This window comes from Gobio gobio (genome assembly GCF_949357685.1).
Source record: "Gobio gobio genome assembly, chromosome: 1".
In the NCBI taxonomy this organism is placed as follows: domain Eukaryota; kingdom Metazoa; phylum Chordata; class Actinopteri; order Cypriniformes; family Gobionidae; genus Gobio; species Gobio gobio.
Window position 1 is genome coordinate 54,887,353 of NC_137097.1, and position 19,451 is coordinate 54,906,803.

Below are 19,451 nucleotides of genomic sequence, written 5' to 3' on the forward strand. Positions count from 1 at the left end.
CAGATCACATGGCGGTCCCCGGAGCTGAGCTGCGCGTGACACGAGCCGCAGGTGGAACGAGACATTTGTATCAACGCTCGGCTCTTTTTGTGAAAAGTGTGACGCAGCGGCGACAACACTTTGAGCGTAAAAGGATATGGGGCTGCCGGATAGCAGAGCAGGCACGGAAGGCTGAAGGTGGCGCGATGCTGCCGGCTTCCTCAGGCGCTGTCCTCTGCTTGCTTGTCTGCGCGGTCACGGCGGCGGGTTCCAGATCCAGCGATGCGAAGGGCTTCGCTGAAGAAAAGAAAATCGAATATGCAGCCCGTGAGCCCTGCTTATATACACGTGGCCACGCCCCACCTGTAGGCAAATGAAGCCAGGTGGGCGCGAAGCGCCCTCATTGGTCGCCACGTCACGCGGGCTCACCGATAGGCTGCTGCAGTTGCCAGCAGAGCAGCCAATAGCACGCTGGAATAGCCTGCTATGGTCTGCCAGGCTGCCGCACTGCGTTGACAATGTTACAAAATTAAGGATAATTTTGGGTTTTTCAGAAATCTCGAAGAAAGAATACTTTCCCGTAGCGTAAGGAACTTACGCAATACGAGAGAACCTCTCGTAAGAGAACTGTAATTCTGTTACAAGCTCTGTTACAAGCTCTCAGATCTGCTGATCGTCATGGGCCATGAGATGAAGGTTAGTTTCACCCTGTAATGAAACAAAAGCAGTACTGTCATTGCTAAACAACATCACTATATTGTAAGACATGGTGGAGGTCTTTTCATGTCTGTTAATACAATTATTTAAAAGAAAGGAATGTATTACTGTACAATCCTTTCTTGAAAGCCTTGGCAACTGTCCCATGTGTAATGAAGAAGTTTGTCACTTTGATTATAATAGGCTACCGCTATGCACAGCTCTGTCTAAAATCACACTTTTGACATATTGTACCCAATAGATTTCCTTGTCATACTTTTCTTCCTGATATAATCTAGTGTGTATTTTACAGTTGTTTTTCTCTCAGTGAGTATTTTTGCACATGCTTCTTGTTGTTTTGTGTCACTGTGACTCTCATGCACAGTAATACCAGAAAATTTTCATTCAACGTTCCCAGCTGGTGGAACGATCTGCCCACCGCCATCCGAAATGCTGATTCGTTGACAACATTCAAAAGTCAACTAAAAACTCATCTCTTCCATGACCACTTAACCTCTTAAAAAAAAAAAAAAAAAAAAAAAAATTTCCTTTCCTCTTTCTCCTCCTCTTTCCCTCCCTACTTTAGCCTGCGCTACACTGAGAAATGTACACGGACTAAGTATTTCAGGCACTTGTTGCGCTCACTCCACTCTTCACGACCAATCGCTTATTGTACCCCCAAGTTGTAAGTCGCTTTGGATAAAAGCGTCTGTTAAATGCATAAATGTATATGTAATACACGGTTGTGTCTTCAGTCTGCATATTCTGGCCTGTTATTGTCACAGTGCTGCTGGATGTGTCTCTGGAGACCCCAAACTTCTTTAGTTTTTCACTAAGCCGTGTGCTTCCATCACAGCAAATTCTTTCAATCCACTCCAGTCCTCCAGAGGCTTGCCGGAATCCAGATTGTGCAGTAACTACAGTCAGACAGTGAATACCCTGAGCCAGCGGTAGGCAAGTTCAGTCCAAGAGAGCCGCTGTCCTGCAGAGTTTAGCTCCAACTCTAATCAAACACACCTGAACCAGCTCATCAGTGTCTTCAGGATTACTAAAGCTACAGGCAGGTGAGGGTTTTTCAGGGTTGGAGTCAAACTCTGCAGGACAGCGGCTCTCTAGGACCGAACTTGCCTACACCTGCCCTGAGACTTTACAAGAGAGACTCAAAGGTTGTCCAGGCTTTAGTTCTTCAGAGTCTGGCTGAGTGAGTTCAATATTGCTGTAGACACCTAGAGAAAGAAATGTTTAATGTTTAATATGAAAATAAACAGTATTGTAATATTTCCTGATAATGTAGCCTACTTGGTGTTGCAGAAAACATCAGCAACCATATCCACACAACCATGATGTTTAATTTTTGCTCTTAACTGTCCACTGAATGCAGTGTGATTAGCCTGTGTATGTGCACATCCATAAATAAGGAGGAGTCAGAAAAGATTTGCATAGTAACCCGAAAATGGTCAATTTAACTCCTCCCACTTCACAAACAATCTTTTTGCTTTGTGCAGTTATATCCTTACAGACAACTGCACATTTCATAAGGAGATGGCACATCATGTTTTTTGTTCTTGTTGAAGCCAACTTCACAAGACTGACTACGCTTTTGTGAGCTATTGATTCCAACTACCAACTAACTAACTAAATAAATAAGTATGTCTCAGTGCATGCCATGTCAGCACTTATCACATGATAACTAACAACAATGTAGTTAAAAATCACTGTGGAATTTATTAATATTGTTATTTAATTGTTTTTATTTTATTTATATTTTTAATCTGACATATGTTATGGCCCCAAACTATTTTATGGCAAAAGTTATGCATGTTGTTTATTTGTGTTGATCATTTCCTGCTATTATTATTATTAGCTTATCTGTGGACTATATACACCACAGATGTGAGGCTATGAATGAGGTTTACATGTTCTGACTTTTGGCCTATTTGAAGGATGACTATAAATACAAGCAGACAGTGTTTAGGAGCATTATAGGAGCATGACATACTTTCCCATAATACTGATTTGATGTCAGTAAGGGTCTAATAAAGGGTTGAGAGTTACATGGTTCAGTTAATTAAGTATCATAAATTAAATAATGTAAATAGTTTATAGGCTGTAAACAATATATATATATATATATATATATATATATATATATATATATATATATATATATATATATATATATATATATATATATATATATATATATATATATATATATATATATATATATTAAAAAAAGTCAGACGGACCTAGAGGATTTTGCATCTGAAGTATATATATATATATAAGTTTTTCTTTAAAATTAGTGTTTTTATCAGGCTCCTGTGTATAGGTTTCTACCCAAGTATATATATATATTGTGGTCAATAAAGCATGAATTCATGTCTGTAGCTGAGTGCTTAAACGTATTTAAAACATGAAGTATTATAAATCACAAACAAAATTCATGCAGGCTACAGTGTGAATTTACCTTGACAAACAGGAGCTTATACAGTATGTGCATTATGAAGTCATGTGTACTTTAATTACTTATGATTGGAAAACATTGTCTGTGTGTCTGTACACACACACTTAAAGGAGCAAAATATTACCATTAAGCAATAATAAAGTTAATAGAGTTCCTGATAAAGTATTCTGCGGCTGTGAGTCATTGTGTAGTGGACAACTTTACTTCTTGTATTTCACTGCAACCTACTGACACACTTGGGAACTGCAGTTTTAGACTATAAGTGTGTCATGTCTTTATAAACCAGTTTTTGTATAATTTCCACATACGTAAGTGTCACTGTGCTTGTCTTGCACAGAAATACACAGCTGAGTCCTCTTCAGTCAGTCCAGACAGTTTCAGATACATCATGCTTTTCGAATCATCTCTGGTGATTTCAAGTCTTTCCTTAAAGGGTTCCGCCTTATGTCCACTTCCGTCACTGAAGCCCAGACCCATCCACACAAGTGGTTTTCCAGCTTGTTGTCTGATCCAGTGCATGCTACAGCAGTCAAAGCTGAACCCAGATCCTCTACAGGACAGAGTCAGAGTTTCTCCAGGCTTTTTCTGAACCATGCTTTCAATCGACTCCATTTTTTGACATTGCATGTAAGGGAAAGTAGGAGAGTTTATATATATATATATATATATATATATATATATATATATATATATATATATATATATATATATATATATATATATATATATATATATATATATATATATATACATATATTATTAACATTGTAAAATCCTTCAGGAACTTACAGTTCAGGTTGAACAAAATTAGTATTAAGGGTATATTCTTCATCTTGAGTGTTATTGAGACTCTATTGCATCACTCGACTCATAGCAGCATATAAATACTTGTATACTCAGTGGATTTCGAATTTGCATAATGAGGAAATGATGGAAGATCACTGAGATGACCATTAGCCATGGTTACCAAGATGATAACTAGAATCCAATATGTGAAGGGCATCTTAACATTGATTACATTTCTAACTTTCATTATTTGAATGGTATGAAATGTTTATATGTATATATTTTGTTTTTGTTCACTTAAAGGACCAAACCTAATAGGCTATATTACAAATTACAATGAACTTTATCTAGAGATAGATTAAAAAAAAAAAAAAAAAAAAAAAAAAAACATAACTGATCATGATGTTGATAGAATGTCTGAAAAGGTCATGTTCTTGTTTACTTGTAGGATTCTACTGAACCCTACTGACACAAATGATAACTGCAGTTTTACACTGTTACTACAGTTTCGGGAAAACTAAGAATTTCTCCAGGCTTTACCACTGATTCAGAAGAAATGGACTCCATATCCTGACCTTTCACTCCTATTGAACAATAAAATAGAAATAAGAACACAACCATTTCAACTGCATAATTTGATATGGTATAAGAGTTCACATTGTGACTTGCAAAGGCCAGTAAAAGCAGAAAGTAAAGCAGGTTGTTGGACATGTTTGAATCAATGAAGTGACCTCATATGATCTCAATGGAGGATAACTGATCATATATCCATGTGGTGACGCAGATTAAATAAATTAAAAAAAAGACTAATGGCTGTTTCAAAATATTTAGACTACATTGTGTTGAATTGTATGAGTTGTACAATTATTGGGAGTATCAATATGTCTGTTGCGTTGCTGACATGTAGATTTGTAATATAATTTGTATATTCTAAATACTTTTACAAATAATAATTTCACATGGCATAATTTTATACAGTAGCTTTTCAATTCTTCAATTAAAAAAACTGTTCATTCTTGTTAACTTAAATCTCCAAAAGTGGAAGCCACTTATTCACAACAGACATTTAGGGACTGACAAGTTATCATTGTGTGATGAATTTTTTGGAGTTAAATTAGGAAAGGAAGAAACAGAAACATACATTTGGTCTTTAGTGAGAAAGCAGCTTCAATAATCCAATGAACATCATTCAAAAGTAACACTGAGTTTTCCCTTTTTGTAAAACTATTCACTGACAAAATAAATGACAATTTAAGATTTTAAAAAAATAAATAAGCTACAGTATGTATATTTACATTACAAATATAATTTTGAAAGATTAAATCTTTCTGGTCTTTAAATGTCCAAAATGTGGTAGATGTCATGGACTTTAGATTTTCAAATTCTTTAACTACTAACTTAAGCTACTTAATAGATTGAAATATTAAAAAGATTTTAATGTGAGATTTAACCTGAAAGAGAAGGCATATCATTTCATGAAAATAACACAGACCCAACCATATGATAATGCAAAAAGAAAGAAACAAATTTTAGCCCACTCGAAGGAGTCAAAATGAAAATTCCCTGGGGCAAGTTCCGAAACCATGTCTACCCAAGAGAATACATGCCCAAAGCTTATTACAGCTCACTGAAACAGTCTTAAAACTAGTGTACCTTTCAAGCGTAAAACCGCCTCGTTTTGTTAGTCAAAACATCAACAGCTGTGCCATGCACCTGTGCATTAGCTCTTTTTTTTTACATTGTTTTTTTTATTATTAGTAGTACATATTTTCATGAATTTTAAAAGAATGTACATTCAAATTCATCTGTAACAAAACCATTAAAATCATAAAAAAATAGTACATTAAAATGTGGCTTATTTACCCATAAAGTATGCTTACCATAATAGCCATTTAGCTTGCACACCTTTAAAACAAACAAACAAACCAACAAATAAACACCCCTAGGTTATATAATTCTATCATTCATAGGCTATATATATATATATTAAGATATTTATATGATTTGAAAGAATACCCATGGACCATTAGACCAATCTTAGGTCACATTATTCACTTCCTTTAAAGAATATCACATTCCCACAAACATTGAATAAACTACCATTTGAAGTGTTGCATTTGATTTAATCTTTCTTAGCCTATGCACAAGCCAGCTTCAACAAAATTAGTCTAATATACAATTTTGTCTAATATAGTCTAAATATAGACTATACATAGTCTAATATATGAATTTTATGAAAATAAAAAGTATTTCGTTTTTATATGTATAAGTAGTTTGTGTGCTTTCCTGAGTGGTTTTAGTTGGTGTGTGTCAATAACAAATTTAATTCTGAATTTCACTGACACAAGCTGAAAGACATTGGCTTGTGAATATTTGATTACGTTTGCAACATTTATCAAGATCATGGAAAATTGTGCATGCATTTGTTTATACAGGATGAAATTAGTCACAAAATTGAGTAGGGTATACCAATTGAATTGAATAATTGTGACAGAATTAATGTTTAGTGTGAATAATGTGTAATGATGCGAATTTGTCCAATTTTATACTGTTGGTTTTGACGCATTTGTTTCTTGAACAGATCCAAATAAAATGCTATGTCAATTTGAAAATAAAGCTGGGATATTCCAATCCATTTATTGACCTCCACTCAGTACGACAATGTCAACATAAACTGATTAGAAAGAAAGAAAAATTATAATCCAAAAATAAATCTTACCGACACTATAAAGAATCACCTATACTGTTCTTATCAATGAGCCTTCTGCTGTGCTTCTGCATGAGAACACTCCTGGGCGATATACATGGCAAAAATAAATTAAAAAATTTAATATCGATAACAATTAGTTCTATTATCACGATAAATGTCAAATTTGTATTTCTTTCAAGTTTAAAGGCAGATTTTTCTGAGTAAAAGTTGCAGAAACCAGACAGCTAATTGATGTTTTATCATCAGAACATGACAAACACTTGCCAAACATATGAACTTTCACTAATTAATAGGTTTTGTCTCTCAGAAAAGCACATTTGATGGCTTGAGTAGCTGGGAAGCAGATAAGTCATGTTCATTGGCAAAATCAGTAGCATCTGTAAAAACTGTAACAACCTCATTTTATTGGCTAAATGTTGGTCTTCCATAGTGTTAATGTTAATGTCTGTGGGAACCGCCCCTGCCTGGCTGTTGCATTAGAATTCAAGATGACTTGAGATAAAGTTTTGTTTTTAACATGCATTTAATTTTCCCAATTCATACAAATATTTAGTTTTTATATGTTGTCGACGTGGTTTGTGAGCTTTACTATTTCAAGTCAATCATAGAGGTCTTGATTAAAGCATTCATCGACATACTCCTGAGACAAGGCTACATTTTGGTAATCATAAGGCTATGCAGGTTTTGTGCTGCCGCTTGCATAGTGAAATAGCCTAGTGTTATACATGATTTCTTTAATAAACTTTTAGGTTTAGTTCCTCATGAACTCCTATTTTATATAAGCTACACATAACGTCTGTTTTGAGCACTTCTCTTCTCTTCTGCTGCATTTTGTTGATCATTTCCACGCGGGAACAATGTAATCGCGCTGTTGCTGTGTCTGTGTGTGTTTGTTTGAATTATGTTATAAAGTTATGGCGAAACAGCAGGTTTTTCGGGCTGCAGTATCTGACTAAGATGCTAAACTCGACAAACTTGAATTTTCTGAATGAAACACGAAAACCCGGAAATAGTCTTCACGTGTTAGTGAAAAACACAGGGTTGTCTACCAGTAAGTGGAGTTACCTTCTGAGAAAGGTAGGTTTGTAAGATTATCTGTATCCTCGCTATGTAAAGTTTGTCACACTTCGACGATCTTGTAAAGTGCTTCGGATTTATACATGTTTTGTAAATAAGCATGTTGTGTTGTTTACTTAAGGCTCTTCTCTATTTTCCGTTTTAGCATTGTCATGGCTTTGATAATGAGCAGAAAGTAAATGCAATAGCGATGTGTAAACTGTAACGTTACTACAGAGCTGAGCGATTATGATTAAGCGGTGAGATGTGATCGGCATCCATTTATCCCCTTGTGTTGTGTTGTGGGATTTTGATAAAAAAAAAAAAAGCCCTTCTATTCTGAGGTAGCGAAAGAATCATGAGATAACTGTGGAAAGCATGGTAGAAAAGCGGTATAATAAGTCTAAATAAACTAAATGGGCGAGGCTTCGCTGCCCGGAAGTTGTCATATGTGAGGAGCGGCGAATTGTCTAAATAATAATTCTCCTATTTTCAATGCCCACTACGTTTTTCAGTTTGAAGTATCTCATTGTCGTTATTCAATATAGTCCACGCAGACGACCACTTGACGTCAACTGTGTAGTTACTTGGTTCCTGTTACTTTTCTCAGCGCTGGTCAGGATTGGACTAATCACAGTCGTTTGTGATTGCTGGGTAATGATTTGTAAACAGCAGCTATTGCATGTTTTCATTTGCGTCAGGTAGTAGGGAAATGATTTCCTTTTAAGTAGAATAAAATACAAATGTGGCTTAATGGAGGATTTGGTTTTCAGAGCCCCATACATCATCCCATGGAGAAGCCCACTGAGCACACATACATCTCCAAGACATGTTGTGCTTTAGAAAGTCTCACATTCTAAATATTGTCAATACACAAATTTTGACATTCTCCGTAACCCCGTTTCCAACACAGGTGTTCTCACTATGGAGAGCCAGAAACAGGTGCTGGAGAGGCTGCGGGGTGCTTTCCGCTCAGGTGTGACTCGCCCAGTCCAGTTTCGTTTGACTCAACTGGAGGCCATGGTGTCACTGTTTGAAGACAATGAACCACAGATTTTGGAGGCAATGCATAAAGACCTTGCTAAGGTATAATCATACACTGGTTCAAATGCAAGTACTTTTAAATTTGACACACAAGTGATGCTTTAATCTTGACTGTCCTGCAGCCCAAGTTTGAGGCAGTGCTGTCAGAGATTGAAATAGTGGTGAATGACCTTTGCTACACCATCAGCAACCTGCAATCCTGGATGCAGCACTCTTATGTCAGCACAAATTTGGTGAGATAATAATACAATTTCATTGCACCGTTAAACTTTGAGCTATGACACAAACTAATTATTAAAATGCTCCAACAAATATAGTTCAGTGGAAACCTTCTAAAAGTCTAGTCAATGCAGATGTGAGGGCTCCCTGAAATTACTTTAATGTGTTTCCTCCTCCCTTCATTAAATTTTTTCAGGCAACAAAGCTGGATCACTGTTTTGTTCGCAGGGAGCCATTAGGTGTCGTTTTGATTATTGGAGCATGGAACTATCCTCTTCAGCTAATTTTGTCACCTTTGATTGGTGCAATCGCTGCAGGTAATCTATATCTATATATTTTTCTGTTAAATGGCCATTATATCCAGGGACATAATGCATCTAGTTCTTTTTGAGGGTGTACTAGGCACAGTTCTTCTTCTTCTAAAACTGTGAGTCATGATAGTCTAGTGGTGTAATTTTAAAACTAAACCAATAAAAAGTATGCATTGGGGTGGGTTAAAATTATAATTATAATATACATTATACCGATTATAATATACATTTTATAATAAACCAGCCAAAATTGCAACTGATCTCGACTGCCAGTCATCGCACAGCAATTTAATGTATGGAAAACAGAGAGACCCAATTATGTCTGCCACTTTTGAATTATGAACCGAAGGAGCACATACCTTATTAACACCTTTACTGTCGCTTATAGAAACAAAATTAATTTTAACCATCAGCAATGGACACAACGCAAGGCTAACTGCACCTTATCTCTGTGTTTGTAAGCTGATTTTGTTATTCCCTAACAGGTTTCGTTTTCACAAAATGCGGATATTTAAATATTTAAAAATCTTCAGTTGTGTCGACAAATTCATATTTTCTAAAAATGTTACCTCCCGTAAGCAAAAACCCTGTAGTTCTGCATGAATCATATAAGCAAAATGACATATTTTTTTTTTATACATAGACTTTTTTTATCTTCAATAATTGTGAAGCTCAATTGTCAAATAGAAAAAGAAGAATACTTTTTTGTATTTTGGAAATTCTGAAAAAGATGTTGCAAAAGTCTTTTCTTCCCTATTGTGATGTATATTGTGAAATGGCTTCTTTAATGAAATTAAGGGAATTAATTGTATGGTTGTTGTAGTGTCAGCCAGTAAACACGTTATGCCACTACAAGAGAGAGGGGAAGTTATTTTGAAAGGGCTCATGAATTTAAAAAAAGAAATAAATACATAATGATGTGCACGGATTAATCTTTTTTTTTAATAAATACTGAAATATTCCATAAAAAACAGGAATTGTCTATTTTGATTCCATGACTTTAAAAATCCATTAACACAAAAATCTGAGGTGGCACAACGCCTTATATCACATATGCAATATGTTTAACTCAGTAATATCTTTTTTATTAGGCAACTGTGCTATTCTGAAGCCATCAGAAATAAGTCAAGCAACCGAAAAACTTCTTGCTGAACTCATTCCAAAGTACCTGTCCCAGGTAATCTTTGGGAATGATCTAACTTTACACTTCTTAGTCTCATTGTGCTACTGTGTTCATGATAAGGTCTGTAATGTGTGCCATGTGTGTTTTGTCTTGTAGGAGTGTTATGCAGTCATTTGTGGTGGAGCAGAAGAGACCAAGACATTGCTGGAGAACAGATTTGATCATATCTTCTACACAGGTTACAGTTTTCATTGTTATCAATGACAGATTCAAGAAAAGCTACCATCTTTCCATATTTGTGTCAACATCTCATGTCTTCTCTCCTCCAGGCTCGCAGTCAGTGGCTCGTTGCATCCTGCAGGCCGCAGTGGTGCACCTCACCCCAGTTACTCTGGAGCTGGGTGGCAAGTGCCCTTGTTTAATATATGGCCGGCTAGACATGAAAGCTGCTGCTAAGAGACTGGTGTGGGCCAAGTTTTTCAATGCTGGACAGAGCTGTGTGGCTCCAGACTATGTTTTATGCACCGTTGAGACGAGAGAAATGCTGTTACCTTTTATAAAAGAGGCTCTTGAGAGCTTTTACGGATCTGAGCCCCAGCAAAGCCCAGACATGGGACGTATTGTGACAGACAGGCATTGGAACCGACTGGTTGAGCTGCTAAAAAAGTCTGAGGGAAAGGTAGTGATTGGAGGAGAGAGTGTCAAAGAGATCAAGTACATTGGTAAGTGAAGTATGTAGACACTAACAAAACTTTGGGGTCAGTATGATTTATTATGTATGTGTATACAGGGAGTGCAGAATTATTAGGCACGTTGATTTTCTGATCATATTTTTTTTCCAGGCACATTTGACCAATTCCAAACCACAGTAATCCTAATAACTACTATTGATTTAGTATTTAATAATGTATAAGTGATATATAATTGTTCATGAAGGCTGGAAATGAAAATCACCTTATATTCAGGTGTGCAGAATTATTAGGCATGTTTTCTTTTACAGATAAATTGAGCCAAAAAAGAGATTTAACTCAGACTGAAAAGTCAAAAAGTATTAAATGCCCATGAGAAGGATGCAATACTAATGCAATACTAGACATTGCAGTTAAGGCATGACCATTGGACAGTGAAATGCTCGTTGGGTCAGCAGGGTCAGACAAAAACAGGTGGTGAAGAAAAGACACCTGTTAACTGCAAAATAATTAAGAATTAAGGTGAAGAATTAAGGGTGAAACCATCAGGAACACTTTAGTCTCCAGCGCCACCATTTTCCAAAGCTGCAACCTACCTAGAGTCTCCAGAAGTGCAAGGTGTCAGGATCTCAGAGACTTCAGTTAGGTAAAGAATTCTAAAAAATGACCCCCACTAGATAAGAATCACAAGCTGAAGTGTTGTAAAATACATGAAGAAGGTTTTTTTATAGGCTTTATGGACAGATAGGTTGAGAGTGACTCTTGAAGGACCAGCACCACATCCTCTAGTACCACTGTTTGAAGAATTCATCTTCCAGAATCTGGCAGTACGTTTTGGGAGTTCATTTTTAGTCCATCTCTGCAAAACGGACTTCAGGATATAAAAAAACCTTCTTCATGTATTTTACAACACTTCAGCTTGTGATTCTTATCTAGTGGGGGTCATTTTTTAGGATTCTTTACCTAACTGAAGTCTCTGAGATCCTGACACCTTGCACTTCTGGAGACTCCAGGTAGGTTGCAGCTCTGGAAAATGGTGGCGCTGGAGACTAAAGGGTTCCTGATGGTTTCACCCTTAATTCTTCACCTTAATTCTTTTGCAGTTAACAGGTGTCTTTTCTCCGCCACATGTTTTTGTCTGACCCTGCTGACCCAACAAGCATTTCACTGTCCAATGGTCACGCCTTAACTGCAATGTCTAGTATTGCATTAGTATTGCATCCTTCTCATGGGCATTTAATACTTTTTGACTTTTCAGTCTGAGTTAAATCTCTTTTTTGGCTCAATTTATCTGTAAAAGAAAACATGCCTAATAATTCTGCACACCTGAATATAAGGTGTTTTTCATTTCCAGCCTTCATGAACAATTATATATCACTTATACATTATTAAATACTAAATCAATAGTAGATATTAGGATTACTGTGGTTTGGAATTGGTCAAATGTGCCTGGAAAAAAAATATGATCAGAAAATCAACGTGCCTAATAATTCTGCACTCCCTGTATGTGTGTGTGTGTATATATATATATATATATATATATACAGTGAGGAAAATAAGTATTTGAACACCCTGCTATTTTGCAAGTTCTCCCACTTAGAAATCATGGAGGGGTCTGAAATTGTCATCGTAGGTGCATGTCCACTGTGAGAGACATAATCTAAAAAAAAAATCCAGAAATCTTGAAGTGTATGATTTTTTTAACTATTTATTTGAATGATACAGCTGCAAATAAGTATTTGAACACCTGAGAAAATCAATGTTAATATTTGGTACAGTAGCCTTTGTTTGCAATTATAGAGGTCAAACGTTTCCTGTAGTTTTTCACCAGGTTTGCACACACTGCAGGAGGGATTTTGGCCCACTCCTCCACACAGATCTTCTCTAGATCAGTCAGGTTTCTGGCCTGTCGCTGAGAAACACAGAGTTTGAGCTCCCTCCAAAGATTCTCTATTGGGTTTAGGTCTGGAGACTGGCTAGGCCACGCCAGAACCTTGATATGCTTCTTACAGAGCCACTCCTTGGTTATCCTGGCTGTGTGCTTCGGGCCATTGTCATGTTGGAAGACCCAGCCTCGACCCATCTTCAATGCTCTTAACTGAGGGAAGGAGATTGTTCCCCAAAATCTCGCAATACATGGCCCCGGTCATCCTCCCCTTAATACAGTTCAGTCGCCCTGTCCCATGTGCTGAAAAACACCCCCAAAGCATGATGCTACCACCCCCATACTTCACAGTAGGGATGGTGTTCTTGGGATGGTACTCATCATTCTTCTTCCTCCAAACACGTTTAGTGGAATTATGTCCAAAAAGTTCTATTTTGGTCTCATCTGACCACATGACTTTCTCCCATGACTCCTCTGGATCATCCAAATGGTCATTGGCAAACTTAAGACGGGCCTGGACATGTGCTGGTTTAAGCAGGGGAACCTTCCGTGCCATGCATGATTTCAAACCATGACGTCTTAGTGTATTACCAAAAGTAACCTTGGAAACGGTGGTCCCAGCTTTTTTCAGGTCATTGACCAGCTCCTCCCGTGTAGTTCTGGGCTGATTTCTCACCTTTCTTAGGATCATTGAGATCCCACAAGGTGAGATCTTGCATGGAGCCCCAGTGCGAGGGAGAGTGACAGTCATGTTTAGCTTCTTCCATTTTCTAATGATTGCTTCAACAGTGGACCTTTTTTCTCCAAGCTGCTTGGCAATTTCCCCGTAGCCCTTTCCAGCCTTGTGGAGGTGTACAATTTTGTCTCTAGTGTATTTGGACAGCTCTTTGGTCTTGGCTATGTTAGTAGTTGGATTCTTACTGATTGTATGGGGTGGACAGGTGTCTTTATGCAGCTAACGACCTCAAACAGGTGCATCTAATTTAGGATAAATTATTTTTTGATCAAATAAATGCAGCCTGGTTGACTTTTGTTTTTTTTGTTTTTTTACTTTCCCCACACTTTTGAACAGTATACAAATTCAGTGCATTGTGTCATACTAATATACTACTCTTTCTATTGATGCAGTATATCGTGTACATTTCCTCAAATGTGCAGTATACATTTACATTAAAAAAGAAGCTAAGCTAGTATTACATTCTGAATTCTCTCTATTTTGCTTTTCCGTGGACTTTCTCAGCACCTACTGTGATCGTGGATGTAAAGGAGTCGGATGCTTTAATGGAGGAGGAGATTTTTGGCCCCATTCTCCCCATTCTGACCATCAAGTCTCTCGATGAAGCAATCCGTTTCGTCAACGGGAGGGAAAAGCCCCTGGCACTTTACGCCTTCTCTGATGAGTCTCAAGTAAGTAAGGAAGGAAAGAACAAAAGTCCTCGACTTGACTAACACCGTAAAGTGTTAAGTGATGCATATCTCGATTTGTTAAGGTTGTTACTACAGTTCTGGAGGGGACCAGCAGCGGAGGCTTCTGTTCCAATGATGGAATAGCTCACATGACACTTCCTGGTTTACCCTTTGGCGGAGTGGGTAAGTCTGAATGCATTTCTTTAATGTAACAACAGCAATGCATTTCTTCGGGTGAGTGAAGGCGAAATCTGACTCTTTATTTGTGTTTGGCCCAGGTGCCAGTGGGATGGGCAACTACCACGGTCGCTGGACCTTTGAGACATTCAGTCACAAGCGTGGCTGCATGCTGAGGGGCTGGGGGCTGGAGCGCGTCAATGTGCTGCGCTACCCCCCCTATACTGAAAGCAATCTCAGTTGGCTGCGCTGGGCCACCACTGCCAAGAAGAAGGGGTGGGCAGGATGCTCTATTATGTGAGGGCTGTTATGTGTCTGATGCTGGCAGATTGCAACCAGGGAACCAAAAACATATGCCTTGGCTTTCACCAATGTTTGGCCTGCAGCACAAACCTTATCTTTCAGTTTACAATTGTGATGTCGTTCAAAACACCACCAGAGGTCAGCATTGAGATAAGTTGCTTCTTTGGGACGCTTCTGTGGTGAGAAAGAGGCCATTTACTTGACAATAATTAGTTCATTTTAACTTTCATTGTTCAAATACACTAATCAATTTTATGCTATATTCACATCTGTGGATTAAAGATTTAATTAAAAGGATCGTCCATATTTGTAATTAAATACTACACTTAAAAAGGGGGCATGGATAGCATTATGTTTGGATACTTACTGAGGTAATTTAGTATCTTATACTGCTACATATTTTGCTATATAGCTCATAATAGTTTAGGGGTTTCTATTAGTGAATATATAGAAGGAGCATTTCTAGTTTACGAGTTGTATACTTGATGTGTCATTTTCATCTGTAAGGTTGAGTACAAAAATAAAGTCTGACAAACATGTTTACCCTCAGGAAACATACAATTTATACTTGTGTAATTGCATTTATTCATGTTTTTTAGAATTTGCTTTGTTGCAACCATGAATTCATAAGAAAATGACATCACACACATTGTTTCATTGACGTGTTGTTCTTAAAAGTTTGGGGTCGTCCAATAAAATACGTCTCTTGTTCTTACCAAGGCTGTGTTCATTTGATAAAGAATTCAGTAGAAATTTGAAATGTAATGTAAAAAAAAATTAATTTATTCCTGTGATGGCAAAGTTGAATTTTCAGCATCCTTACTCCAGTCTTCAGTGTCACGTGATCCTTCAGAAATCAGTCTAACATGCTAATATGTTACGAATGATAGTGTCCCTAATAATATTCAACATCATTGATTTGACTGAACTGAGCTAGACGATGGCATCACTGTTCTTTGCAGAACTGCTTTATAGATTAAATAGACTAATTTAATAATTGATGATCTTTACAACAAAACTGAACTGACTTCAGCTGAACAATTACACCATTTTGTTTTAGAGCTTCTTTACAGCAGAAACGAACTCTGTTTGCATCATTGAATCATTTTCCTGTTGATCACTCACTGTAAAGCTGATTTGAAACTATCTGTATTGTATAAAGCGCTATGAAAAATAAAGACGACTTTACTCTGGTAAACTATTCTGATTTCATGAGCTTTAAACATGCCATTTGTAACCTTCCACAATTTGAATTGTCTTTCAAGTTTAGTAATATTACAGAGGTAAAAAGACAGGAAAACCATCCTAATTTACCCAAAATTTTATTTGAATAAAATCTATAAACACTTTTGCTTCAAATCATTTTGACAGGGATTATATTAAACTGAGGGGCACATTTACAATACAAAGTATATTGTGTGACATGGTAACACAGTCCGCCCAAATAATATACAGACATCAAACCCTGTCCTGTAATCTTGTGTTCCCATCTAGTTTGAACCTATTTTTTGCTAAGATATCTATATTTGCAGCATACAAATATGAGGGCAGACTGAGTGTCATTACACTTGTATCTGTAATGCCCAGTTTCCAGTACTGCATCTCAGGACTAGACTTAGTGAGACTTAATAAAATGAAAGCTACAAAAGGAAGATCACAGGGTTCAGATATGATGTGTGAGCTGGTGTCTGCCCCCCTCAAACATCTGCCAAAAGAGACACTGAACCAGTGATGCAGTAGTTTACTCGCTCCTGCTGGGAGTCTATTTCAGGGCTCAGGTTTGTACGAGGATGGAGGGTTGCTGCCGGACTGTCCCGGCTCAGAGGCTTGAGGCTGAGGGGAGGTGGAGGTGCTTGCAGGGCTGGTGGGTTCTTTTTGAACAAGTTCTGGCTCGTCCTGCCCAGCCTGTGGTGGATGAACCAGGACCTTGTCGATAATCCCGAAGTCCTGTGCTTCCATCGGGCTCATGTACCGATCTCTCTCCATCACGCCCTCTAAGCGAGGACAACAAAACTCGATGTCAGGAAGTGAAAATACATACACAACTATCCAATATAAAATAAAGTTATTATAATATTAACGGAAGATTTGTAACAGCAAAATTACCTATTGTCTCCAGTTTCTGCCCTGTGTGTTTAGAATAGATGTAGTTGATCTGCCTTTTCAGTTTGAGAATCTCCTCTGCCTGGATGGCAATATCTGTTGCTTGCCCCTGAAATTATAAACAATGTTGTTAAAGTTTTCAGCAACGTTACGAAAGCAGCCCCGTCGTTTTTCTTCTTTTATCCCCCGTTCTTACCCTTGCCCCTCCAGAGGGCTGGTGCACCATGATTCGGGCATTGGGCAGAGAATGCCTCATGCCTGCGGTTCCTGCGGCCAGAAGCAGACTACCCATGCTGGCAGCCTGGCCCACACACCAGGTAGAGATGGGATTTAAGATGTACTGCATAGTATCATAGATCGCAAGTCCAGCCGTAACCACACCACCTGCAAGACGACAAAAAGAAACAAATAATTGCCAGAAATGTAGACCGAAAAATAATGATTCACTTTTGTTATATTACTTAATCTGTCTATCATTTTGGAGGGCAAATGTTGTTTCCATACAGCAAATAATAGAACATAAATAAAAATTTAATTTTTCACCATCAGGAAAGAATTCCGGGAAAAATAAGCTGCATATTGCCATTCTCCACCTTTGATCCACAATTTGTCATCTAATTTATAGTACTATATTGTTGCGACAGTGAATTCCCAAACAGAACTCAAGCAATCGCATCAGAAAATTTAAAACAGGACACATTTAGACCATGGGTCGCCAGTTGAATAAACCTGATAATCAGAATATGAAGCTGCTACAATCTTTTTTTCCCTGTCAATGCAGTTATGTGTCTCTCACCGGGACTGTTGATGTACATGTGAATGGGCTTGTTATTGCTCTCTGACTGGAGAAAGAGCAATTGAGCGATAACCAGAGAAGCTACGGAGTCATCGATCTAGATAAAGAGAAGGACAGAAAAACAGGTAGGACTGGAAACAAATGGAAAAGGCTTTTTGGGAAACATTTTACTTGCATTTGAACTTACTGGACCCATAACACATATGATTCTCTCTCTAAGCAGCCTTGAGTAGATGTCATAGGCACGCTCTCCTCGTCCCTGAAACAGACGAAAGACTTTTGTCAAGTTCCTGCAACACTGAAAGCTGAATCTTTAATGTTTAATCTTTAAAACAGGACAGCTTTAATCTTGAATCTTCAAGTAAACAAGTAATTGAGAAAAATTAACGTGCTTCTAATGTGCCCTCACCGTCTGCTCTACAACTATAGGTATGAGTGGGCTTCTCCATGGCGCACTCTGATGAATGGACCGATTGACTTTAAGTGCAGAAACACCACATTGTAAGACCCTCTAGAAAGATAACAGTTAGTGATGATAAAAGACAGTCAACATCATGTATCCAAGGTCGTTGGACAATATTTAGTGTCGCAGTGACACTCAACAGAGCACAAATCAGCCCAATTGATATTACTTTACGTGTCCGTTAGAAAAACACACGTTTTGTGAAAACGAGCAAAACATATAAGTCATAAACGTATAAATACCACGTAATTTCACATAAAGCAATCATACTGGCAAATTAATAGTTGTACAATAGCGTATTTATCATAAATGTCATTGCTACTATACTGTCGTAAGATTTGTTTCACATACAGAGACACATTTTTTAATAAACCTAACGTTACTTTATTTACAGAATACAGTTTAATACTTACACGTAACAACATGTTTCTGTTGAGCAACCCTCACGCGACCCCTATTGACCCGGATGTGATTTTCGGCAGCTTGATAGTGAAGCCAGAGCCTCTCTCATTGAAGAGAGAGATGGTGAAGTCGAGAAAATGTACCTATATAACGTTTGCAAATGCCTTGTCCATCTTTTTTGTTATTGTGTATACAGTTTTTTGGGTGGATATGGAAAATTTTATCAGAAGGAAAACATATTCAAGTTAAATAATTTTGATATGTATACATTATTCCAATGAAATGATAATCATACTAATTACATTTTTCATGTAGGCCAGGACTACAACTTTTTTTTATTTTATAAATAATAAAATATTATTATACTTTTTTTCACACAAACACAATCTCTAGCACTGGGGTTTTCAAATTTGATGATGCCATGGACCCCCAAATATGATGAACCTTTTTATGAGGGAATGAAAAAAAAAGTTTTTTTAAACTGTTAGCTAAATAGTAAGTGTGACATTATAAAAACAACATATTGTTTCTAAACTTAAATTGGCTATACTGCATGTATAAACCTGAAGAAGAACAGTTTCAATTAAAATTATTTGTATAAGCAACTTAGCATGTATTGTATAAGCAAACTTATACAATAAATGTATGTAAGCAGCTAACATATTGCATTAAGTATACTTACAACCCCAGTGAGCAAGATAAAGCGGACTATAGTGAGAAAAAAATAGGCTACTAGAGAGATACAAAGCAAATATATAGGCTACAATTCTGGCAAGTATGTCGGCCTATACGGCAAGAAAGGAGAGAAACATTCAGAAATAAAACTGTTAGAATT

General features: G+C 37.2%; 2 protein-coding genes across 3 annotated transcripts; one reads left to right on the top strand and one right to left on the bottom strand.

The window, feature by feature from the left end:
* Nucleotides 1–7,414: 7,414 nt before the first annotated feature.
* aldh3b1 (aldehyde dehydrogenase 3 family, member B1) lies at nt 7,415–16,051 on the top strand. Of its 2 annotated transcripts, none has more exons than XM_079817549.1 (10): nt 7,415–7,715; nt 8,608–8,780; nt 8,861–8,971; nt 9,154–9,274; nt 10,360–10,445; nt 10,548–10,629; nt 10,721–11,113; nt 14,206–14,372; nt 14,456–14,555; nt 14,651–16,051. In XM_079817549.1, exons 2-10 carry the CDS (start codon nt 8,619–8,621, stop codon nt 14,848–14,850), a joined length of 1,422 nt encoding a protein of 473 aa, XP_079673675.1. In that variant the 5' UTR covers nt 7,415–7,715; nt 8,608–8,618; the 3' UTR covers nt 14,851–16,051. The 2 variants fall into 2 exon arrangements, with proteins under 2 accessions (XP_079673675.1, XP_079673676.1); XM_079817550.1 differs by lacking the exon at nt 7,415–7,715 and adding an exon at nt 8,133–8,348.
* Nucleotides 16,052–16,157: 106 nt separating this feature from the next.
* Nucleotides 16,158–18,705, bottom strand: clpp (caseinolytic mitochondrial matrix peptidase proteolytic subunit). Its single transcript, XM_079817585.1, has 7 exons — nt 18,628–18,705; nt 18,161–18,262; nt 17,939–18,010; nt 17,752–17,848; nt 17,152–17,339; nt 16,959–17,064; nt 16,158–16,846 (listed from the first exon to the last, which is right to left on the bottom strand). Exons 1-7 carry the CDS (start codon nt 18,637–18,639, stop codon nt 16,620–16,622), a joined length of 804 nt encoding a protein of 267 aa, XP_079673711.1. The 5' UTR covers nt 18,640–18,705; the 3' UTR covers nt 16,158–16,619.
* Nucleotides 18,706–19,451: the final 746 nt, after the last annotated feature.

Excerpts from the sequence above, each read along its gene's own strand:
- aldh3b1 (XM_079817549.1), top strand. The coding sequence starts at position 8,619 with ATGGAGAGCCAGAAACAGGTGCTGGAGAGGCTGCGGGGTGCTTTCCGC. Across the intron at positions 8,781-8,860 it reads TGCATAAAGACCTTGCTAAG|CCCAAGTTTGAGGCAGTGCT; the intron begins GTATAATCATAC and ends ACTGTCCTGCAG. Across the intron at positions 14,373-14,455 it reads CCTTCTCTGATGAGTCTCAA|GTTGTTACTACAGTTCTGGA; the intron begins GTAAGTAAGGAA and ends CGATTTGTTAAG.
- clpp (XM_079817585.1), bottom strand. Across the intron at positions 17,849-17,938 it reads TCATATGTGTTATGGGTCCA|ATCGATGACTCCGTAGCTTC; the intron begins GTAAGTTCAAAT and ends CTCTTTATCTAG. Across the intron at positions 17,065-17,151 it reads AGCCCTCTGGAGGGGCAAGG|GGGCAAGCAACAGATATTGC; the intron begins GTAAGAACGGGG and ends TTATAATTTCAG.